This window comes from Ambystoma mexicanum, chromosome 1p (assembly GCF_040938575.1).
Source record: "Ambystoma mexicanum isolate Mex_15411 chromosome 1p, UKY_AmexF1_1, whole genome shotgun sequence".
NCBI lineage: Eukaryota > Metazoa > Chordata > Amphibia > Caudata > Ambystomatidae > Ambystoma > Ambystoma mexicanum.
In genome coordinates this window covers 319938947-319964423 of record NC_090921.1, presented here as the reverse complement: position 1 = coordinate 319964423, position 25477 = coordinate 319938947, and the positions used below count along the sequence as shown (strand labels likewise).

At 44.6% G+C, this 25477-nt stretch overlaps 1 protein-coding gene across 5 annotated transcripts in view; it reads right to left on the bottom strand.

Moving 5' to 3' along the window:
* The window catches only part of POLRMT (RNA polymerase mitochondrial), an 886091-nt gene that overhangs the window by 124959 nt on the left and 735655 nt on the right, over positions 1-25477 (bottom strand). For all 5 annotated transcript variants that reach the window (XR_011303298.1, XM_069647859.1, XM_069647870.1 and 2 more), the window contains one exon: positions 7529-7601. Coding sequence is in view for 4 of the 5 variants with exons in the window: in XM_069647859.1 (XP_069503960.1) it covers positions 7529-7601 (73 nt within the window). In the remaining variant the exon portion in view is untranslated. The remainder of the gene's footprint in view (positions 1-7528; positions 7602-25477) is intronic.

Below are 25477 nucleotides of genomic sequence, written 5' to 3'. Positions count from 1 at the left end.
TTCCATGTGAGGATCCTTAGGGATCTACGACGTTCAGTAACCACCTTTGGGACATGTGCGTCTCCCCCTGTGAAGCCATTATGTTGTTGTGTGGCCATTTCTGTCTAGGAATCCAATTGGTTGTGCCAGATGCGTGTGTGATATATATGACTGTAAGAGTACAGTGGTCGTGCCCGGTGGAATCGTGGGTGTTGGGCATGATACGTTTCGCAGTTTTGTGATGAAAATTAGAGTGGTGTAACTTTCCGGAAAATTTCTAACATATAACTCCCCATACTCCTCCCCAACATGAAGTACCTGTCGCCCGAACTCTACTGGCGCTAAAAACTATGTCGCCAGATAAACTTGATATAAACTGTTATTACTTTCCCACCGACTTACTACTCCTTCATTGATTTATGATTACATATAATGCGTTTGATCCTTTGTGCATAGGCGGCGGTGACCCCTTTCTTGTAACAGTCCAAGCGGGGTGTTTGTCACGGGTACCTGCCTAGAAGGCGGTCGATCAGTGTACTCTTGATATATCCTTCCATTGTTTCGTTTAGCCAATGTCTGTTAACCGTGGTAGGGATTGGGGCCCCTATTAGGTTCATTCTGATTCACCAGTATAGGTTGTCGGGTGGGTCTTTCCTCCCTTGGTCTCAGTCTTCCCCTGCGATTTTGATCGGCCCTGGTCCAGTCTCCTCCAATGTGGGTCTCCGCCCATCTCCATGCCTCGTGTGGATCAGTGAAGTGGACTGTTTTGCCTTCATGTTGGATCTTCAGCTGTGCAGGGAACAGCAGCCCATATTTCACATTCATAGAGTGAAGCTTGCTTTTCAAGTGTTCAAAGGACTGTCTGGCCTTCTGAACTTCGCGGGTGTAATCCGGGAAGAAGGCGATCCTGGATCCATTATATACCACCGTCCCTTGTGTTCTGGCCATCTGTAGGATGGCGTCTCTGTCGCGGTAATTAAGAATTTTTGCGATAATTGTCCTTGGGGGCGCCCCTGGGGTTGGGCGACCCGAGGGCACGCGGTGTGCATGTTCCACCGAGAAGAAGTTCGAGAAGGTTTTCGGCGAGAAGAGATCTGCCAGCCATGCCTCCAGGAAGAGTTCCATGCTGGGACCCTCTGTGCGCTCCGGCAGGCCTAAAATGCAAATGTTATTGCGCCGGGACCTGCCCTCTCCCTCCTCCACATGGGCTTCCAAGGTTTTCAGGCGGTTCAGCGTTTGTGTCAGTTGCTGGTGCACACCGCCTAGGTCGTCCTCCATGCTAGATATTCGCTGCTCTGCTTCTCCCGTTTGGGATGAGAGTTTCTCGAGGTCGTGGCGAAGGAACGAGACCTCAGTGGAAATAGTGTCCATTTTTTGCTCCATCGAGGAGCACGAACTGGCGATTGCGGTCATCACGTCCTTTAATGACAGGGGTTCTTCCATTGGAAGGGGGGTCGTCCCCGGGTCCTCCGCGTTTGGCGCTGGCTGTGTGCTTGTGGCATATTGATCCATGGTGCTTTGCGTTGTGGCTTCCTTGTTTCTTTCCTTGCCCATGATGTGGAATCCCGCAGGAATGCGAGGACTCGTCTCTCGCTGCGTTGTCTGGGCCTCCACTTGTGACCGAGTTGCCCCTGCTATACTACTTCCTCGTCGTGGTGTTCGCGACTGCGGCTTCAGCCTCCCCAGGGCTCGGAAAAGGTTGTGGTTGTTGAGCAGGGTCCGGCGCGGGGTTCCAGTCGTTATAAATGATTGCCTGTGGGGAGAGGGAGCTGCCTGCTCAGTGTTGTGGGCTTGGATCTTTCCGCCTCGATCGCCTCCTGGCCGCGCACCTCAGGTCATCTCACCCCAGGTTATCCGCACTGCCTGTGTTGTTGGTCTAGGCGGTCCTGTCGCTGGTGGGTGTCCCGTTACCTTGTTCCTCCCTGGAAGCTCTCGCCGCCGTGTTGGTATGCTGGGGGCATCCCTCGCAGCGGCCCACCAGTCACGGGTTGTCGCGCAGGGGTCCCCTCTGGTCGTCGGCACCTGGGGCGTATCCTGCGCTTGGGTCGGCATAGCGGGTATATCAGGCCCACTCACCGTCCCCGTCCAGGCTTCTCGTCCGGGGTCTGCCGCCTCCAAGGATTGCTGCGAGCCAGGATGGCAAACAAAGGCGGCTCCAATCACGGGTATCGGGTTAGCAGCGCCCTCCCAGGCCCATCCAGGCGGACTTTTAGAACGAAGGCTGGTCCAACAGGTTGGGATCACGGGCGGGCACCTTCCGGCATTCGCTGTGCTTTAGCGCGTTTCATGCACGGCGGCCATTTTGTTTGCCGTCGGAGGTCCCACTTCGCTGATTTTCGGCATCGATATCTTGCTCCTCACGCAGCAGATTTGTTCCTTTTCTCTGTCGTGTGCAGCCACTGGGTTCCGCTGCACGAAAATCTTTTTTATTGGAATCAAATTCCCAAATCAAAGGATATTAGCAGGATATTTCGGGCGGCCACGGGAGCACCTAGGAATCACGTCTTCATTGCGTGCTCGCAGGCCACGCCCCCGATTGATGTCATTCTTGTCGTGGGAAGATCAGACTAACATTACTCCAGGAAAAGATGACCAGCCCTGAACCCGAGATTGAAGAACAATATACAAAAATGTAGCTACTGCCAACCGAATAATCTGGTATGCCCAATCTCAGAGGGGTTGAGGGTGTGAATGGAACTATAAGCATATACTCTCTCAGTAAATGCAACTGAATTATAAATTATAGTATTTATTGAGCGTGGATCTTGCTTCAATAATACAGAGGAATACAACATTGAAGATATATAATGATTTGGGGTTGAATGACCAAGGTAAAAATGTTCGAGGGAGAAATGACCAAAGGTGATTTGTTCGAAAATAACCGTCAGTCTTTTCTCCCCTGAACATTTCACACTTGGCCAAACCCTCGGCCACACCACGCCCCCCCCCTACTTAACTTTCATTCTGACATGCTGTGTCCCTGCAACGCCTGTACACTTTCACTTTCGTGATCGGGAATAGGGCTGCAGGGTCCTTTCCTTTTTGATTTTCTCGCTCCTCCCCCGTGATGGCGGGAAGCTGCAGGGGCTACCCCTGCAGCCCTCACAGCACTTATTTTTTTAGGTGGCTGCAGGGGACATTGTAGCTCACAATATAGTGAGTAAGGGTGTGGGGGACACCCTCGCACCCCCAGCACTGAATCTGTGATCTGGGCGATCTTTTCGGTCGTTCAGAATTTTCGAACGGCTGAAAATTGGCCAAATCACGCATTCGGAAATTGTTTTGCAAACATTTTGGACTAAACGTATGAGCGCTATCATAGGTAACAACAGAACAGATAAAGAGTGGGGGTAGGATACAGAGGGGCACAGACAGGGGTACAGCTGTACTGCATGGCAGGTGGTGTCTAGCAAGTCAGGTGGTGTGAGGGGTGACAAGATGGCCTAGGAGTTGAGGAGGAGAATCTCATTGAAGAGGGGAGTCTTTAGTTTTTTTTCTGAATTGTAGGAGCGTGGCGAGTCTGATGCTAACGGGGAGGAGGTTCCATAGTCTTCGGGCGTAGGAAGAGAAGGCTTGTTTTCTGCTACTTTCCTTTTTGCAGTGGCAGATTTCAAGTCTGCAAGTGTTCTGGCTTCTGATGGTGCCCGGTCTGCTCAAGATGCTGAGTTTCTCCACGAGGTAGCTGGGTGACTGGAGGGAGACTGCCTTATAGATGTTGCAACAAGACTTGAAGGTGATTTGTGCGTGCAGTGGGAGTCAGTGAAAGTCAATGAGGACCTAGGTGATGTGCTTGTATCTGCATAGGCCCTTGATGAGGCTTGCACACACTTCTCAGGGGCACAAGGGAGAACAACGGGAAGCCTTTGAGGAGTGCATTGCCCCCATCCAGGTGGGACAGAAGCAGTGTTTGAACGGTGGATCTAAAGCTGTCCGGAGGGTGAGCACGGGTGTGAAGACCTCAGAGTTCATGGTTGATAGCCATGTCTGTATGTCTGGGTGTTTGGTGGTGTTGGCGAGGAGTAGTAATTCGGTCTTTCAAGGGGTTGAGCTTCAAGTTTGCACTGTACATCCAAGATTGGTGCAGCAAAAGGCAGGTTTTGAGACTATGGATGTTGGTATAGCTGTGTGTCATCGGCGTATTGGTGGATGTGGATGTTGGGTGTGCTCCCAGCACCTCCATGTATAGATTGAAGATCACTGGGGAGAGGATGGGTCCCTGCAGGACTACACAGGTGACTCTTCAGATGGACTCCTCTAGATCGCCAATGCTACCAAACTGCTGGCGAGGTAGGGTGTCCATAATCACTTGGTGGTCTACAGAGTCAAAAGCGGCCGAGAAGTCAAGTAGAACCAGGAGGCACTGGTGGTTGTCGTCAAGGATGTTAAGAACAGAGACCACCTGTATGGTTGCGGTCACCATGCTGCATCTGGTTCTGAGCCCGGATTGGTAGGTTTGGAGGAGATGGTTGGTGTTGATGTATTGCTGCAGTTGTGCAGCTACTACTCTCTCTCTTAACTAGGAAGGGGAGGTGGGTGAGAGGGTGAGATTTACCTAGGTTGTAGGGATCCAAAGTGGGTTTCTTTAGTAGAGGGAGTATTTGTCCTATTTATAGGGTTGATGAGAAGGTGCCTTGAGTTAGGGAGTTACTGATTATCTCCAGATAGAAAAGGAGAGCTTCTGAAGGGTGTGTCTTGAGGATGGATGCTGGGAGGGTGTCGGCTGTATACAATGTGGCTTTGAGGGTGGCCAGTGTATCTACCAGGTCCTCTGTCAAGAATGTCTTGAATGTTGTCCAGGGTACAGAGATTACACGAGGAGGGACGTGAGGTGGGTCTGTGGATGCAGAATTGGTGTCTATGTACTGGCGAATCTTGCTGACTTCGTCGATGAAAAAGAGGTTGATGGCGGTTGATTTTTCAATGGGAGTGGGGTATGGCAGGGTTGGGTAGCAGGTTGACAGTGCTCGACCGCTATGAAGAGTGCTCTGCTTTTGGTGTCAGTTTCTGCTATGGTATTCGATAGTATGAGGCCTTGGCTGTGTTGATTAGTTGTCAGCAGGTGGCTCAGAGTTCCTTTAGGAGCATCAGATCGGATGGGGTCCTAGAGCAGCGCCATGTTTCCTCTTGTTTCCTGACTCTCTTGCTGAGGTGGAGTTCTTGTGTGTACCAGGGTGCCAACTGTTTCGGTTTGCAGGTGCATGGTTGTTTCAGAGGCGCATGCCGGTCGATGGAGAGTGAAAGGGTGGCGCTGAGTGCTTCTAGTAGAAAGTCGCCGTTTGGTCCATGTAAGGTGGAGGTTGGCGAAGACTTCCGCGAGGGCTTCAACCGGGAAGTTCTTGAAGGACCTAGAGGTTTGTCTGATGGGTTTCTGTCGGGGGTGCTTGACAAGGGTAGTGTGCAGGATGTTTAAAGCCACGGCTGGGTGGTCAGACCAGTCAAGCGGGAGAGGAGAGTTGTAGTGAAGGGAAGACAGTGCAGTGATTATTAGGTCAAGGATGTTACCTTTCTCGTGTGTAGGTTCTTTAATGTGCTGGCTGAGTGTGCAGAGAAAGCTGAGGCCGTCATCGGTTTGGTGACCTTGTTGCCTGGGAGGTTGAAGTCGCCTAGGAAGATTTTGACATGCGTGAGGGACATGGTGGTGACCATGTCAGTGAAGTATCCAATTAAGGAGGTTTTGGTTTGGGTGGTCTGTAGATGAGATGGAACGGGACTGTGTCAGGGAGAGCGGAAAAAGGCAGGAGAGGACTTCGAAGGAATCAATGTTGTCAACGTCAAGTCTGGTGCAGGGCCACAAGGTCTTGTGGATGACTAAGGCCTCCTCCTGTCTTGTTCGGCTGGTCTCTGTGTTGGACGCTGTAGCCATTGGGAACAAGGATGTCTAGGATGTGGGTGGAGGAGAGTATCAGCCAAGTCTCAGTGATGTCGTCGTCAAGGTCGTGTGTAGTGATGAGGTCAGCAATGTCTGCTGCATAGCAGACAGCTGAGCGGATGTTGGTGAGCATCAACTTCCGTGTTGTGGGCAGTGAGGGGGTGTGGATGGGCTCGGGGGTGATGTGGGTGAGGTTGCTATATTGCAAAGTCCAAGCCTTAGAGGAGTGACAATGTCATTGGCGTTGTTCGGGGATGGCCTGTGTGGACATGAATGGGTGCCAAACTGGGTTGGCAGCTCAACACGATGGATAGCCAGTATTTTCTCAACTCTGAATTGCTCAAATGTCCAATTCCGCTTGAGCAACACCTCATGCTTAAGGGCCATCAGTGAATGAATACTTTGGTTTGCTACTTTTGCTTGATTCCTTGTAATTAAAAGGTGCTCCTACAGTGCTTTCAGATTAAGTAGACATTAGGGAGAGGATCCCATTGCAGTTGCTGCAATAGATTAACAAAAGCATATAGCCATTGCTGTGCAGTGTAAGCAGTTCAGAGAAGGTGCAATTTACCAAAGGGAATGACACACATTCAGTCCAGGAAGGAACATGAACACCAGTATGAGTTGCATGGTTCGGAATATTAGAAAAAAGGAAATTAAACCTATGTGTCAAAACTAAAATACTTCTCATGTACGAGGAGAAACTAGACCCCAGAACCCTTGTTGTTCCCTCACTGTACAGCACAAAACATGGAAATTAAAACAAGGCACACAAAAGGAACAAGAGTAGGAGCAGGACCATACAATGCGAGTGAGGGGAACACACAGCAAAAAACATTCCGTATTCCTGCCACATGTTGGTAGAAGTGGCAATCAATGAGCAGTTGGAGTGTACATGATGCTGATTGGTACAGATTCCCACTCAGTGTGGTTAAGTCATCAATCACAATAGGGGCAGAAAGGGAAGGTTACCACATTGGGAGGCGCAGAGTGGACTGGGGAGGCGGGGTGGGCGGCTGAAGAAACCCTTCCAATGTAATTCTCCTGCTATCCCCAACTTTGTAGATTCGGATTTTGAAATGGTCAAAGCTCAAAAGCCAGACCAAAAGTAAGGATATGGCAAAGAGGAGACCTGTGAGGTACTTCAGAAACAATTAAAAAGGAACCACATCTCAATCCACTAGGGGTCTGGAAAAGTTGTGAAGTAACATTAGTTTAAAAGACAGACAGGAAATCTTTTGAAAGAATGAAGACATGTTTCTCGAATTTTTGTTGTAATACTATTTCAATCAGTAATCGTCACATTACAAAAAAACAAAAAAGCTACGTAATGGGAGAAGGGTCTAAAGTGAGATTTCTCTCTGTAGTGGTCAAGATTAAGATACATCAAGCCAGTCGGGTGAGTGCAGATTAGCCACACCCATCCCAGCATGAGAACATATGGAAATTACACACCACTCAAGACGATGAATCAAAGTTGCACAAGGCTTGGCTAGCTTGGAACATACAGGAGACAATATGAGAGGCAGCGAGAGTATGGAGCTTCATGACTCGGGCTCACAGGGAAATGAAAGGGGCACAAGATGCTATCTGGGTTAAACCCACCACATTTTGTGACTGCCTTTATGTGCAGTTCCCTGGAAGAGAATGAGGCCATAGAATTAAAACATTGAGTTTTACCTTGTTCATGATATTCACAGTGACAGCATGAGTCCAGAAACAGTCATGGACCGAGACAAACGTCAATCCCTTCCTGAGCCAGAAAGAGAAAAAGAAATCATTATCACCATCAACATCATATGTCTCAAACACCAATAAGCAACTCTAAATCGCCAAAGCCTATGGATCAAAAGTGGGGGAGGTAAGCTATCAGGCAGTGCTCCAGGGCACACTAAACTAGGAGGGGGACTAGGATCAGAAAGTTACAAGACCAAGAGAGATATGATATGCTAGGTTATTTATAACGTGCTTAATCACCAAAGGTTTCTAAGCGCGGACCTGGGGATCGAACCTGTGTTGCTCCGTGTAGTCTTGCTTCCGAGGCGAGCACGTTGCTCCTGAGCTATCCTCCCGGGACAGAGATGCCTGGAGCCCCAGGTAAACAATTTACATATCCCTGCTCTGGTATGATTCTTCCTGATAGCTAAAACATTTCTCTTGATTCCTCACCTTAATAAATAGCTCTAGTTGTAGTCAGGGTCCTAAAATATTAAAATGCCAGTTAAGGGCATCATCACCATTTCAGTCGGATTGCCACTGACTCACGGCTGCAACTGCCCGCAGAAGGGTAAGCCAAGGTATATAGAGGTGTATGTATTTGAATTTATGGTGACCCTCTTACACCATTTACTCAGTTGCCTGCGCCACAGAGGCCAAAGGATTGCCATGTATGGGAAAGATAATTTACACTAGAAATAACAAAAATAGATATCAATTGCTCTTCTAATAGATCCACGCCTACCACAGATCTTTCATCTCTTGACAAACTCCCAAAGCAGTATAATAAAGAGATTACATGGAGCAGATCTGCTTAAACAACCATAAGACGGACCACCCAGTATCCTACCTCGTAACGATGACCAGACCAAAGAAAGTATAGGAGCCTGTGTCACAACCAGACAGATCCCTGCCAAAGGATTAACTCTCTGGAAAGGGAAAGTAGCTGCTCAACCCTAGCTGGGCTCTGATCCACCTCAGGGAGCTCTTTGCGTGCACGTCATCAGCATTATCAATACACTGGCCAGTCCAAATGGAAGCGGTAGGATTTCCAAATATATGGTATTTATAACGCACCTATACACAAGGTGACTAAAAATCTTTAAAAATAGGAGATGTCAATCCAGTACTCCTTTGTTCAAGAGAAAGAGTAGAGGAGCACCCTAAGCGATCAAGGTGATGGAATCTTTCCATGTTTTTGGATGGATGGAAAAGAGATGGGAATACTAGAAAATGAATTCTGAAGTGAAATTCTGTTGCCACATTCAGTACAAAGGATGTTCTCCCTCCCAACTATACTGACTCCTTTGAGAGCAGTAAATTACGCCATCTTGACATAATTCACCATTTAGACACTATTATGCTCTCCTGGATCAAGAGTGAAAGACACTATAATGTCCTCCTCTAACATAGTGAAGACTGTCTACAATGCACTACATAAGTAATTAACATTGCAGAGGCACTCTACGATGCACTCCTCAATTAACCTGCACTTTTAACAAACGTGGAAATGCAAAACCAACTACATTAATGTCAAACTGTAACATGACGGGGAGATTTGTATTATTTTCTATTCCTACAGACCAGATATATCGCTATTAGATTTACAGGGAATTTCCTTTGAGCTCCTGACTCACTCAGTGGTAGTGTGGTCAAGGCAATCAGGCAAAAGATGTGCAGTGTTTTAAAGATCCAGTAAATAATATTGATTATCACACAAAGGGCAAGGTCCACACAAAATAGCTATAAAAACATTCTTTATAAACTTGTGAAGGGGACAGAACTAAAGAACAGACATTCAAATAAATAGTACAGTAAAGGTTACAGAAGGTGGTCTCACAGGGCCATGGCATGCCAATACAAGCCCACATTTGACTTTGAATGAGGCCTCATGTACCCAAATCCAAAAGTTAAGTGCATGCATTCAAAAGGAATAAACGGGTAAAGTTATCCCATGGAGACAAGTAGATTTGCACACACACAGGGCCCGGCAAGCAGTTCAGACCCAAGAAAGTCCTCCAAAAGGACGATGGGACCAATCAAGGCAGTGCAGTCAAAGAGTTTCCCACACCACTCTCCTGGATGGGAGACTGTAGATGTGAGTAGTGATGTCACCAGTAGGATGGGTAGATTTTTCGTTTTGAAATGTCTACCTCAGCACATTAACCCTACAGATAAGTAAGAACAGAATAAACCACCTATATTAAGTGAATCTGACAACAGGACCCTCCAAAAAAGAAATTAAGATTGAGCCATTCCAGAAGAGAGACTGCAGAGTGTAAATCTTTAAGCAGCAACAGGAGGAGTCACAGTTCACAGCAGGATGGGCAAGGTCAACAAATGAAGACCCTAATCCTGGAGGAATGGACCAGTGAGCTGATCTAAGTCCGGAAGGACCCTTTGACGATGCGCACGTGAAGGTAAGGTGACTCAGGGACTTGAGAGTGAAGATTCAGCAAGTAAGGATTCAAAGGACGTGGTTTGAAAAAAGGGCTGCAGGACATGCCACTGCAAACTCCATGCCAGAACAGTACGTGTGTGCTGCTACCAAGATGAATAGCCGAACAAAGGGTCGAGCATCTGCAACAATTACGAGTAAACCCAGCCAGCAATCATGTACTCAATGGAACATCTGGAGGATGGAGTGCTCGGTTTCAGAGGTCAAGCAAAGGCTAGCCCTGAGAGTAGCATTTTCACAAACACACGTCCTGAAAAAAGCAATCCAGCTGACCCCGCTGGATTAAGGAAAAGGAGCACCAGACAGTTCCTTCTGGTCAGGAGAGAGGAATATCTGCACTGTTGGAGTTTAAAGAGTCCAAAAGATGCAGTAGAGCTTCCAGGTCAGTTGTCCATCTGGATACAACATGAAGAAATCCCTGCAGCTGACAGAATTTGTGGTGTAGCGTGTCCGCTTTAATTACAATGTGGGAAGTAGAGGGTAATCCTAGCCACCACTCACACTCACAAGCACTATTCAAATATTTTGCGGCCAGCTAATCGGTGCTAGCCAGCCCACACATTTATTTGGGACATTCTGCAGTGCAAACAGGAGATGTTGTGGATGCCATGGTAATCCCAGAGATACAACCCATACAAGCACTCCTCAGTAATCCCATACATTTCTTTGCAAGGTCGTTACCAGAGATCATGTCAGAAAAATGGCACCCTCAGACCCTATATGGAATTGTGTTGTCTGCACCCAATCACTTTCAATGGCAACACCTACAGTAGAGAAACACACAAACACCAATAACCTACAGTAGACCAGACACTGGATTTAGCAACACTAGAGACTCTACTTTGGGAGCCTGTAAAAAGAAAACTACTTTTAAAGTATATTGCCACTGACCAGAACAAGTATAACTGTCTGGGTGTTAACCGAGGGAAACTAACAGGCACCTTTGTTGGTCTTTCAACCTTTGAGAGCCAGAGGGGTCCACAAACTGCTATAAATATATAAGATTCATGTCTCCAGCGAGACCTGGATGGAACTAAAAAACAAGCAAAAAGCAGAGGGGACTCACAAAAGTGAGAAAAAGGGGGGACTTTCCAACTTATAATGACTAATTTACCCAAGTATAGGGTTGTAGTGACATGTTGATAAGTGTCACTGAACATTATTTATATATTTGCGTTCTGATAATTTATGTTAGTGGTTGTATATGTTGGTCCAGTGGCCGTTAAGTACTCCTTTTATAGTATAGTAGTATAAAATGTATAAAGCACGAGCTACGGCCAAAAGACATGTAGGCGCTAGAGAGCAGGCAGTTTGGGAGACTGTCTAAGGAGAAGCCAAGCTTAAAAAAGATGAGTTTTCAGAAGCTTACGGAATCGAAGATGGTCTACGGTATCTCGAAGATGGACAGGAAGAGAGTTTCCACAGAGTAGGAGCCAGCACTGAAAAGGAGCAGCCCTGCCCCCCACCCGAGTCCTGACACATTTTGGAATTCCCAGCAGATTTTTTGAGGAAGAACGAAGGAATCTGGAAGGCATGTGGAGGGTCAATTTAGAGCAGAGACAGTTCGCACCAGCGGCGTGGATAGCAATCTATTTTTTTTTTCATTAACCATTAATGCAGAATCAAAAATCACCCACTAAACTCCCCTCCCTGGCCCCCCCCCTCCAACTGTTCGAGCTGGAAGCAATCGGCGAACTTCTGTCTCTTGTAGCATGTGTCCTTAGGAAGAGGAGTCCTAGAGGCTTGAAATCTAATTTATAGGCATCAAGGAAGGGAGCCCATTCCATTTTTGGTGTCCCGTCATATTTTCAAATGCAATATTTTCAAAAGTCAATGTCGAAAATATTTATTCGAAAATAATGTCGAATTACAAAAAAGTCGAATTAATGTTAATAAAAGGTAAGTGTTAATATATGTTTTATGAAGCATTTTTGAACATTGATATTATCAACCATGTTTTATTAAGTTTTTTGAACATTAATAGTATTTACCATGAAATAGGTAGCTTATATATATATATATATATATTTGAAATATGAATTTTAAATAAATAAATTGCAAACTGTTAACGTTGAACATGTAGTATACTTTTTCTCCAATAGATGGCGCTATTGTATAAGAAATTCCATCGCGTTCGGGTCTCTGCGTTTTTTTTTTGGGATTTTCACCGTTTTCCATGGATGCAATGTTTTTTTTTTTTTTTTTTTTACTGGATTCGATGGAGGTATTGGTTTTTCCGAGCTATGGATTTTTTTTCGGGTTGGATTGTGTATTTTCTTTCCTGGGCTTTCTTGGATTTTCACCTTTTATTCCTTTTCGGATTGCACTGTTGTGGATCGCACATGTTTTTTTTTTGGTTTGGATTTTTCCCTGGATTGCTTTTTGGATTTTGGGTTCCTTGGATTTTGCTGCTTGGTGCTTTTTACGGTTACTGCTTGGATTTGTCATGGTGGATTGGTGATTCTTCAAAAACGGGAGTATTCTTAACATTTTAAATTAGACGCTATTGAATCTAGGTAATTATCTTTGTCATCTTGATTAAAATTACGTACTATTTGCTCAAGGCGTTGTTCATAGTCTCTGTATTTTTTCTTTTTTAACTCTGTTTGCGAGTGAAATTGCTTGTGAGACTCGAAATTCCTGATGTGCTTGTTGATTGTTTAATTCTTTCAAAAAATGCCACAAATTGGGGTTACTTGTGTTGAAAGTTTTATTAATACGGCTGTGCCGTCCCTAAAGTGAGTTGTTTTTTCTTGGTCGCCCTTCCAAGGTTGCTTTGTAGCAATTCCATACGTTTATATTGTATTTTGGTCTTCTTCTGGTGCCATTTCTAGTTAATTGTCCAATCCATGTATTTTCCATGTAATCTAACATGTCCGAGTTTTCTTCCTCGTGATTTTTAAAATTGTCAGTGTCAATTAAATGTTCATAGAAATTTATAACCTGATCTTCTTTCACAAATGCTAATCCGAGTAGTTTTTTTATGTTATGTTGGAAAGTGCTGTCGTCTGTGTATTTACTACTTAGTCCAGGTTTTTGCAGTTTTTTCCATATCGACTGAGTAAAATGAAAAAAGCAGCCTTGTATGCTAGAATCAGGGTATATTGAAGAAAATGCCTTAATCTGTGCTAATTCAAAATCCATGATTATGTTTTTGGGTTTCGAATCTGGTACAGTGTCCTTGATTTTGTTCAACATGATTCTGTATGTTTCTTAATTTTTTTTGGGCATTAAAACAAACAAGTGGAATTTGTTTGTTATTTATTGTTCCATGTATCGAATAAAATTGTTGGAAGGGGTGTGGGCATGCTTTGAAAGTTGGGTCACCTTGCCACTGGGCACTTTCACTTAGATGCTTGAAATTGGTCGCAGTTGAAAATATCAACATTTTTTCGTCTCTTACTTCAACGGTTGAATGGTGGAAATTTTCTCCATTAGCTGTCACTTTAAACACTTCTGGTATGGTGATGTCATTGTATGTTGTAGGTGCTGGTGGCAGATTTTCCTTTTGCTGTTTCTTGCGGTTTACTGTTCGTTGCATGTTTTTCACTAGGCATCTGCGCAGATGTGTGATGGTAACGTGTCACATACCATTGATATTACCAAACCGCTTGCCTGACCGGGGTTTTCTATTGCCTTTCTTTTTAGCTCTTGGAGAGTTTGTTTTATTACTATATTTGTCTTATCCGGTAGATGGTTGTGTTCTCCCTTTATTTTTGTATTGGAACATTCAACTATAATTCGTGCGGCACATTTTGATCGTCCATATTCAATGCATTTCCAGTACGAGCGTTCGTTTTTTTCCAATTCCTTATTATAAATGTATCCTTTCAAAACCAGCTGTTTTCCTCCTTTTTGCGAGGTTATGTATTCAATCCTTTGTCATTTTCAATCTAAAATAACGGCAAAAAATGTTTTACTATGTTTGCCATACACTAATATATTTTTCGATTTAAATATCTAGTTTCATATTTTTTATGTTATATTACCTGATTGTTTGCCTGACGTAGCCGAATCGAATCCACTGTAGTTCGCTCTGACTCTGGTTCTGTCAGGTAATGACAGTTGTCCACAACCGTCATCTGTTCCTTTTGTGTTTAGGTAAGGTTCTTTACTCGTGGGTGTCACCTATTGGCTTAACCCTTACTACTCTCGATTCTATGCGGTTTTCGTTAGTCATAATGTATTTTATTTACAGATTGGCAAATGGTTATGTGTTGGTGGTCGAAAGGGCGGTGGGTGAGTTTCGGCGTAGAGGTAAGGGGGGGTTGAGAGGGGTAACCCCCCCCCATAAAAACGGACGATTACCAATACTTCACATCGGTATGTTAGTACTATTGTTCGATTTTTTTTTCGACATTTTTGTTTCGACTAATTGCCTTTTCCTGTTATATGTATATATTTTCGACATATTTGTTTTCGACATTTTTTTTTCGACACTTTTGTATTTCGGCATTATGTCTATAAACCCCATTTTTCTGTTCGGTAGGTGGTCGTGCAGGAGGCTTGTTATATTTTCCATCTCGTACAGGTATTTGGCTTTTCTTGCCAAGGTAGCCTCAGTTGGTAGAGCGGGCAATTTCCAGCTGATCATGATGCAAGCCCTCGACGCTAGTAATAGGAAGTGGGTCATGTGTGGTACCTTCATCCATCGCTCTTCTTGCTGTTCCAAACCAAACAGGACCAGTTTGGGGTTTAGCTCTCTGGGGATCCCTTCAATCTTCCTAATCCACGCTAACATCTCCTTCCTGTATAACGGCGACTTTGGGCAGGCCACCCATATGTGCCAATAGTCTGCCTGGGCACCACATCTACTCCAACAGATAGGACTCATTTGGGCTAGTATTTTTGAGAACCTCTTTGGAGCGAATTGCCACCTGTGTAATAATTTTATGCCGTGGAGTTTGTATTGGGCAGAGAACATGTGTGCTGTTCTGCATAGCACAGACCACAAGTTGTCTGTCATTGGGTCCATATCGGTTTCCCATCTTTTTCGGAGACTCTCTGTTTTGCATTTCCTTGTATCTTTGAGTGCTGTGTCTAATTTTGAGATGAGACCCTTGGTGTGGGCCGATTCAGCAATCTATTTTTAAAGTAAGCCTGTGCAGCTGGCTAAGAAGTCCTGAGAGTGAGAGTCTCATGGCTCCCAAAGCCAGTTGAGCTTCCGAGTTCTGCAGAATTTACAATTTGGAGCCTAAAGGATGGTTGATCCCATTGCAATAATCGACGGAATCCGTAATGGAGGAAGTCACTACCTTAAGACGAGACTCAGCAGGGAGAAAAGGCAAAATCCTCCTCAATACCTTCAGTATGGCAAAGCCAGCATGGCAGACAGAGGAAATGTGAGCTTCTCTGGAATCACAAGGGAGGAGTTTAACCCCTAGGCGCTTATCTGATTCAGCAGGAATTCGGCAGGGTCCCAGAGAGGCTGACCAGTAATCAGCACTGCAAGAAGAGCTGGAACTGGCAGGGCCCATCACAAGAATGTTTTCCGCTCGTGAAATCCAGCCACTAATTGTGGGATATACTGGCCCACTCAACAATATTGCACCACATCACCAAGCTGCATTTGCGTAAGAAACAGCAACCTGGCTGCGCTGGCTCCTAGGCGCACCAGGACCTCAAAACTGTGTTTTGGCAGCAATAAAAGATGGCTGCACCATCCTGCCTAGTACACTTCAGGCAAGATGGAACAACGGGACACACTGAAAAAGTATGCCAGTGTGTTCTGAAACATATAGGGAATCAAGTGAACAGGCAGCACTGCATTGTTGTAAAAGCCAAAAATTCCCCTTCAAAATGAAACCATTTTTTCACCCTTTCAAAATGCTGTGTAATGCTATTTCCATCTGTGCATTCGGAAACCACTGTGATGGAAGCGGCCTTGCCAGGCCCAGGATAAGTCATTGTGCCTCAGAAAAACCGGGCAGAATTCCTAAATGACAGGTCCTGTCCAAGTAGATTTCAAAGAAATCAACAAGCAACTTTCTTTTCACTCGCACGGGAACACACGCTTATTTCTTGCCAAATTGTATCCAGGCACAGCGGTTCAAAGAGACTTTTTAACTCTGAGCCAGTTCCAGGGTAAATGTATTTATACATTAGACCAGACTCCTGCTGAAAGGAAAATGACTACAGCTGCAAAGACAGTGGCAATCTGAGGAGCTGCAAACCGAATTAAAGAAAGAAATGCTAGCCCTTTTTAAACACATGTGGAAAAATGGGATGTGCTGATTGAAGAGAAAAAAATGGCCAGCTTAAAACTAAATTGTTAATGAAAGCCTGTTTACTTAGCAATGTAAAGGAATTATGTTAGTGGTGATTATACACACATAGGATATCTTCTGTCATAGGTTTAATTTCTTACTTTGGGTCTTGAATTAAACAGTTTAAAACACAGAGGCTGGAGTTGCAAGCTCTCAGAAAAACCTGTTATTCCAGTCGCTAGCCATGAAACTCCTCCAAGGAAAGGAGACACCATAAATCCAGGACACACAGGTGAGAAGCGCCAGCTTGAAAAACTCTGAATGGGACGACGGAACAATGAAAGTTTGCACGCTCGTCAGACATTCGTCTGTGCTCCAGGCTGGGACAATAGCAGTCCTAGGACACTCGCCTGTCAAGTATGAAGGGGCAATACAACCTTCATTTAAACTGGAAACCCCCTTGCCTGGAAAGAAATGACAGCTGCTTCCAGTTGGAGGAAGAAAAAAAAAACGGGATCTAGTAACAAAGGGACTGCCTTTTGGTTACAGAGACTATGATATAAAGAAACTTTAAAGACTTACTTCTGTAGAAAGAATTAGCAGTTTTAAATCTAATTTTGTGGGCTATCTTTTAAAACTTGGTAGAACTCATTGTTGCATGGGGAACAGAAGTTACGAAATATGACAGATTCCAAAGAAAGTATTAATGTGGCAAACATCAAATGTTGTACATACATCCCTGGAGACAATTAACATGTGTATAAAATTGTGGAATTTTAGGCCAAATCTTTAATAGGTACAACTACCAAAATGTATCAGAAAGGCGAAACAAGGTCGCACAGAACTGAGGATTGGACTGAAATGTGATGCACATAATATGTGAACTGTGTGTATAATTTGCCAAGAGATTACAAGTGAAGGAATGTAGATTTTTGGCAAAATCGGATTTTAAGTAAAGTAAATGTGGGAGTGTTGGGACATTGTAAATCTCACCTCATAAACCTGACCTCATCCACTTAGAAATCCAACCAACTGAGAGCGAGGCAGAGACTCGCTCCCCTGCCCAATCCAAGTAGTGTAGGGGCGGGCGTAGTTAACCCTGCCAAGCCTCTACCTGATGATGTCCCTTTGCACGATAAATAAGGGTCCCTGACAAGACCCTGGATTTAGACGCTTCCTGATTTCCTGCGCTGCGTTCCCATTTTATCTATCAGACTCCCACAACAAGGCCAAGCATTACTGATCCTATTCCAGGGCCCAATGCAAAACCCAAGCATTGCTGATCCTGCTCTAGCAAGGCCTACCTTACAATATTAAAACCCACTAATCTCCCAGTAACCAGGAGAAACTGTGGTACTTTTGGCATCCTAATCCAGCATGGCTTGCCGCCACTCACTGCCATCCTGCTACTCTGATGACCTATAGTATCCAGTAACCAGAATTGCCAGTCCAGAAGAACTATCCTTTGGTATCCAGTCCCTGCCCAGCTGATCCTGTACTGCTGATTGTGTCCGGCTGTCCTTTATTAGACCAAACCCTTGTGGTGACCAGAACCGCTGACTGTCCAAAATCCAAACTAAAAAGTGGACTGCGAGTATCAATAGAAACCATAGAAAACCATAGCATACCTTGCCTTGTCCTTAGTTCCACTCTCCAAGTCATCCTATCCTTATCCTGATAACTTGTAATATTGTCAAAAATAATTCTTGAAACACTGCCTTTGATTTCTTGTGCTAGCAACAACATCTTTAATAATTTTGTCTTGTGAAATTCCAAGCTCTTAGTCCTTTATCGAGTGATCGGACTGGTTATGCCCAGGTGCTAGGGTTGAACTCGCGAGTCAACCCCAGAGCTTACTGTGTCTCAATCTGGTAGCCTAGCCTGAATGCTCTAGTGTAGAGTAAAATTGTCTTGTCAAAACTGATTTCTCTTCCTTTTTCGCGCCTTCATTTTCTCAAAAACGCACCTCACTAGATCTGGCATAACTCACTCAATTTACCAGCTAGAGACCTCATTTCATTTATTCTGTTTTCAATTTGTCACTCCTGATTACCTGCTGCTTCTGTTCATCCACTTCAAATTGATTATTTGTGGGTTGAGGGAACATTGCAGGGGAAATTCTAACTCAAGTGCTATCTTACCTAAAATCAAAAAGTGCTCCTATTCCCTGGTGTTTTGTAGTTGTGTCAATAGACGGTTAAACTAAAAGCACTGCTTACATTCCTATTGTTCTCATCACCCCATTGGCGATTGCTGCCCCATCTTAAAAATTGTTTGATTTCTTTAAAATTTTAAAATAAATAAATATTCCCTTTTATCAACCAGCCTGGTTCATGGTCCATTGTGACCTGGGGTATTTGGAAAGGGGGTGTGATATGAGTGGTGTACCATCTCAATATTGAAACCAACATAAAACAAGCATTTCAATCGTGCGCTGCATACTGTGCCGGGATTAAGGTGTGCGTCGCCTGATTGAAATCCTTAACATAATGGAAGACAAACCATTGCATAATTTGGATGAAAGATCAGTCGCAGTGAAGTTCAGATGGAAGAAAGCTGTGGGCTATCTGCAAAGGTGTAAAAATGCACCCCATGTTCTGCTAGGAGGTCAGCTAGAGGACGCAAATACAAATTGAAAAGGAGAGGAGATAAAGCAGAACCCTGTGGAACATCACATGTCAATGCCACCGGAGTGAATTTAAAAGAAGGAAGAGACACTATTTGAAAATGGTCAGAAAGAAAAGATGAAAATCACATAAGCGGGCATCTAGAAATAACAGCATGTTCCAAACAGCCTAGGAAAATCCCATGGTCAATAGTATGAAAGGCTGCAGAAAGCTCAAGGAGGATCAAAACACAAACTTCACTGCAGTATTGAAGCAGAGCAAGAACATCCAGAATGTAAATCATCACTGATTCAGTACCCATGAGAGGTCTAAAACTGGATTGAAAAGAATAAAGGAGATGCTGGAATTCAAGAAAATTAGAGAATTGACGAGTAACAATAGCTTCCATCAAGGTCATAAGAACTGGAAGGAAGGAGAGAAAAGGGGCAATAGTTAGCTACAAAGGCATGATTTAAGTGGGCCTTCTTCAAAAGCAGACAAACCACTGCATGTTTTAAGGGAGTGGGAATCACACCAGTAGTTAAGGAATAATTAAGTGCCGCCGTAAACAGAGGGATGGTATCAGCAGGGAGGGCCGGAATAACGTAAAGAGGAATTGGGTCAACGGGGGATGCCAATTTATGTTTGGATAAGGAAGCCAAAACAACCTCATCAGTAACTGGTTCAAACTGAAACAGACTATCAGACTCTCCCGCAGTAGAAGACTGTACCATTTGCAAGAAGTGTGAGGAGCATGGGTTGCCAGTCAGAGTAGACTGGCAAATCTTTTCAACAAAAAAGTGCTAATATCGTCACACTGAACTTGTGTGCGTAAGGCAACAGATACAGGAGAAGGGGGAGCAGAAATCTCCTTAGCCACTCAAATTAGTTCATGAGGGGAACAGGAGGCTGCCACAATGCGATCTGCATACAATTGGGCTTTTGCTGCTTCAATTTACCACGATAGTCCAATAGACTGCTTATAAACCAACTTGGCATGAGAATCATAACCAATGCACTATTTGCACTCAGGACACTCAAACAAGCCTTCCGTCGTGCTAAGATCAGATGACAACCAGTGAGCCGACAATTTAGAGCGGCTTACCGAGGATTTAACAGTGGCCAGAACATCAGCAGTACTAGCCACTGTGTTAACAAGCGCTGTACAGAGTTCTTGCTTGTCTATCACAAAGTAACACGAGGTACAAGATAGAAAGTGTTTTGCTATAGAGGTTGGACTCGCCCTACCCCTCTGGTGTCGGAATTGAGAATATTTCTGAAGTCCCTGGTGAGGATACAGAACTGATATAACGAAGGGAAGTAAAAAATGATCTGATCAATGATCACAGGACGCGGAGAGGCTTAAAAGTGACCGTCAAGCTTTTCTCAGAGAAAATCAAATCAAGCTTATTCCCCAACCAGTGAGTAGGAAGATAATTGCGTAAATAGAGGAGAGAATCAGCTAGAAGAGCAGTCAAATTCTTGGCAATGGGCAGTTTTTGCATCAAGGGAACTGCAGCAACAATTGACACGGCAAGAAAATCAGGGCTGTTCCACCCCCTATTGGGGGACGAGGGGCTATCCAGTTGGAAGATGTTCTATTTAGACAGCAGCATCTGCACCATATCCGGATCAGATGAGGCCACTAACCATGTTTGTCATACACAGAAGGTCAGGAGAGAGATCCTATAGGAGAGTAAAAATATCACCACAATGCGCTACAGCAGATCTAGCATTGATCAGAAAACCCAGTCAGAGAAGTAGGTGGCTGGGTAGGGCTCTTCAAAGGAAGAGCTCTATGAGAACATCCTATCTTGACATCCACTCCAGCCCAAGTCAGAGGTTCGAGCTCCAAAATAGATTTGATAAACTCTATTGGCCAGCCCACATCAAGGGGTGCCAGAATCAGCAACTCACTAAGTGTTATCCAAGAAGTTATCAGTAGGCTCAGAGGACAAGAGTGGCATTACGTCCACAAGTTGACATGCAGTTAAGGCCCAAGGCCTGGCAGAGTCACTGTTATGTCATCACTGCTTGGCATTCCACCAGTGAACCCTACAAGGTCATTTGTCAGTTAGTGCCAGTTGATATGGGCTATGGAGTGTTGTTGAAAAAACGCTTGTTCTGTACATGCCGAGTCTGTTTCAATACTTAATTGGTGACGATCTGGAGCCGGAGCATCCCACAGCAAACCCAGCGTGTTGATACACCCACAAAGTAATTCCAACCTATTCAGCTAAACTGCTCAAATACTGTGGTAGCGTTGCCGGAAAGGCAATAGTAGTGGGTCCAAATTTTGTCAGCAGGTGGAATTGGGGGAGGTATTCACCATTTACGAATGAGGATGCAAATGGGGCAGAGGGCACACGATTGCGCAGGCCACAGGGCCCAATTATGCATCACTTTTTCTTAGCTACAGGACAGCGCGTCAAAGAGCACAATGCTACCTGCTTTGTCTCACATGACCTGGACGTGTGACTTCATAAGCCATGGCACGTGTTGGTGTGTGCCTTGTCCTGTGTACAAGGCAATGTTGCCACCAGAAAAAACGCCAACGTAGTGTTCGAGCAGTACCACTTCTTTATACGCGACCAGAAGCCTAGTTAATCAATTGACCCTTATGTTACAGCATTAAGGACAGTAATATCTTCGTCCAGATTCACATGTGTTATCAATTAATACATAAGGGACCAGATTATGAGGAAATGCAATGCCAAAATAAGAGAATGCCTGTGGATCGATAAAGATGCCACATTTTAAAAGGCACTGGAAATGGCTAGGAGCATATGAGTCCTCCAAGAAGCCATTCGCAATGAAGCCAAACTCATGGTCAGAGAAGACGTCAAGGAAGTATTACCGGCTGGCAGGAGAACTGGCATGAACAAGCGTATTCGCCAAAAGTGATGTGCACAAACCATAAGGACCTAGAGCCCTAGGTGATGCATACAAAGGACCCAAAATGGAAAAGTCTGTTCATCAAGTGTGTTTGGTATAGTCATGGCAAAAATTCTAGAGTGTGCCCGACCGTGTACCCAGAGTGTCGAAGATGTGGGCATTTCACAAGGTTGTGTCAGACTAGTTCAACCAAAATAGCGAGACCAGATGGAAAAACTGCATGAAAGTCAACTGTGCGGATGGTGGAAGGTGTGGATGTATCTAAGGAGACTGAAGGCACTCTTTTATAAGTACAAGGGTTCATAAAAACCTGCCATTGGAATACTCTTAAAGTGAATGGTGTGAAATTGATGATGCTGGTCGTTTCTGGTTCGCACAATACCAGGATTCCTCCAGAGGTGTACGAAGGTAGCTACGATAAATAAACTGCAGTTTTGTCGCCCTCCAGATATAAACCAGATATAAACCCCAGTGTGTATTACCAGGTGCCTAAAACAGTGACTGGATATAAATGGTTTAAAGCCATATTGCAAGGGCCGTTCTGAAAGGGTTAAATTGTTAGTGGCTGTGAAAGGGGCTAAAGGGTTAGGATGGACTCAGATATTTGAGTGGCTAATAGAGGTGCAAAAACAGGTGAGGCACGTCCATAGGCTATGGCTGGACTTGAGAGGTGATGTGATGGAGTTTTCCACTCTCCATCACAGAGTATAGGAACAGGTTTACTGAGGTCCTGGCTGTGAGTGCCCGTAGAAGACGGCTACTCCAGGAGAAAAATAAATCATGCTCCTATATTGAGGATGGAGAGATAATGAAAGAGGGTGAAGCTAAACAAGGAGATCACAAGCATACACGGGATGGAGATGCTGATTTGCAGACTAGTATACTGGACTATTTGGCCCAGTCGCTGCCATGTCACTTCTTGCCACGACAGTCTTGTGGGGAAGAAGAAAAAGAAGAGGAAACCCTTTTGAATTCCTCTTCACAGTCTTTGATGGATCCAGTGGGGACTTAATGTAAATCCTGAGAATATTGAACCAATGTGGCATATAATTAAAGATAGAATTATTGCTGATTTTCAGAAATGTTCATGACTCTGGTATATGGTTGGACATTTTAGATCAATCTGCACAATACGGAATTCCTGTTAAGACATTTCTTGCCAAACTGACTTGTATTTGAATGTTGAAATGGATGATAAGGGCTGCCAAACTATTAATATAGACTGGTGAATTGGCATGCACACCTAATACGGAAGTCCAGATGGTGTACCCTATTAAGCACTGCATATGTGCGGAAGATAAAACCTGTCAGACTGAGCTGGATACTGTAAATATGGCTAAACTTGTGAAAATGGCAACCGATGAGCAGATGCATCCTCGTCTCAAGGTCACAGCAACTATTGTTTTAGTTGAAGGGCAAACCCAATCATCTATAGTTGGGCACCATACTGCAAATTAGGAGTTTCAAGGGGCATTGTTACTGGGTGCTCATTGTGACGATAGTAAGATCAAAGCTATGCCCAGTATGAGTCTTTGAATTGCCAAAACACAGATGCCCTTTGTTCTGAATAAGTGTTTAAGAGAATCTGTTTTAGACCAGAGAAACCTCATTATTTCTAATGTTTTCCAAGGAATCCCTCTGGAATAAGGTTATGGCTTGGCTTAGACAAAGGAATGGCCCTGGGTTCATAAGAACTACTGACTTTAAGGTGCTATGGAGAATTAAGATCGACCAATGGTGCTCACAGGTGAACAGACTGCATACTGGTTGGTTGAGGTTGTAGTAACCTTTGTGAGGAACCTGAAGGTGTCTCACCCGCTAGTCCCCGGGGATCTGTCATCTAGGTGGCCAGGATACACCCATCGTTTTTGGATCCAGTTCCTGGGGGTGGACCAGTCCAGGCGGATCACCTGGATGAGGGGTCTTCGGGGAGTGGAAGTGGGACACCGGACAGCGAGACACGGTATCCCCTTCCCTGTAACATATTTTCCCCATCCTACCAGTTAGGATAATGGGAACTTGACACCCCCCACACCTTTCCCGACACTAACACTTTGTCACGGACAGCTCACTGTGAGAGAAAACTGACTAACACCCGAGCCGTATACCTGACATGTACCAATACAATAGTCAGGCAATTACTGATCATTACTCACACACACCTGACTTCCATCACACCTCCCCACACAGATAAAAGGCAAAGCACGAAAGGACACTCTGAGAAAGGCAAAGCACATGAGGAAACAGCAGTTTGAAGATGGCAGTTTAATATGAGGAGAAAGACGGCAAGACCAGAGTTGCAAGGGTGGGGGGGGGGGGGGGGGGGGAGTACCCTTGAGCTTTTCAGAGATAGACTGTTACTTTCATGAGCCTTCTATAATAAGAAACATAAGGCCTGGAATTAAAGTTGAAGAAACCTGCATTTTGTGTTGAGGTACCAAAGGCTCTTCCGCGTCGATAAGGCGAGGAGGAGCGTTTGCTGCTGTGGTACTGTCCTTGGCTCCTACAACAAAGCATCTCCAGTAAAGTTAGCATAGCCGGTGAGTCGAGGAGACTAATACCAGACCGCTCTGTGTTAGAGCCAAGGTTGCAAGCAGCAACATTGTATAAAGAAATCTGAACAGAACAGTATGTGAAGCATATGTGATGAGCAGCATGAATAATTGACCAGCAGATGAGTGACAACTTTTTTGAAGCCAAGACAGATACCGTAAACAGAGTGGTCCGGCGCCACGTGGGTGCTCATTCAAAGGTCTCAGTTAGGTTTCCAACTGAGAGGTGGCAATTGAAAAAAGAAATTGTGAAATCGAAGTGGTCCCTGCAATGGGTCAAGTTAAACCCTGTGCACATGCGATGTCTTCGATAATTGATAAACAATGAAATTGGTCCAAACCCGGCTCAGGGAGACTAACTGTGTAAGAGGAGGATCTCAGCCCGGTTGAGGGGGATCCCGGGTGAACAGTGAGTCACCCGAGAAAGAATATTCTGTGAACATTGTAAAAAGAGGATCAGAGCCCAGAAGAGGGGGATCCAAAGTAACAATCATTGTATTAAAAGGATCTGAGCCCAGCCTAAGGGGATCATGGGTGCAGAGTGAATCACTCGAGTTGAGTACTTTTACGAGGAAATTAACCTTTTGTTTGTTTTGGTACCTCAGGCCCTCTGTATGAAGAGACTTCGATAAGTAAAGAGACTTGGGCACAGAAGGCCCTGATGCTAGTGATTGAACTGTATCCTCGTGCCGAAGAAGCCAGAGATTGTGCTATGCTCAAGTGAACAGATTTGACCAGTGCTGAAAAGGTCAATGGCCTGAACATCCCGACATATCATTTTTGTGAACAAGTCTTTCTTTTTCATAAACACTATCCCCACACTATTTATATTTAGAGGTAAGTATTGGCAGGTTTTTTTTTTTATTTTTTTTTATTTTTTAGTATAGGCCCTTTATTTTGACAAGACACCACTAGGACTGCGTTATTATTTGATGGTCGTAGCTTGCTGTAGATTCATGATTATATGGGCATTTATCATACCCATACATTTATCATATCATAGTTCAATAAACACCCTTGAACTACGGTCAATTGTATACTTCTTACTGTTGATACCAAGCCTTCCTTACACCTTCCACTGTTCTTAGCGAACTGCAACTACTTCATTAATGTTCCATCCAAGTTGAATGTAAATTCCACTGTGTAAGGCCGTTATCAGAAGAAGGGACTATACTCTGTTTTTGTCCAGCTTATAT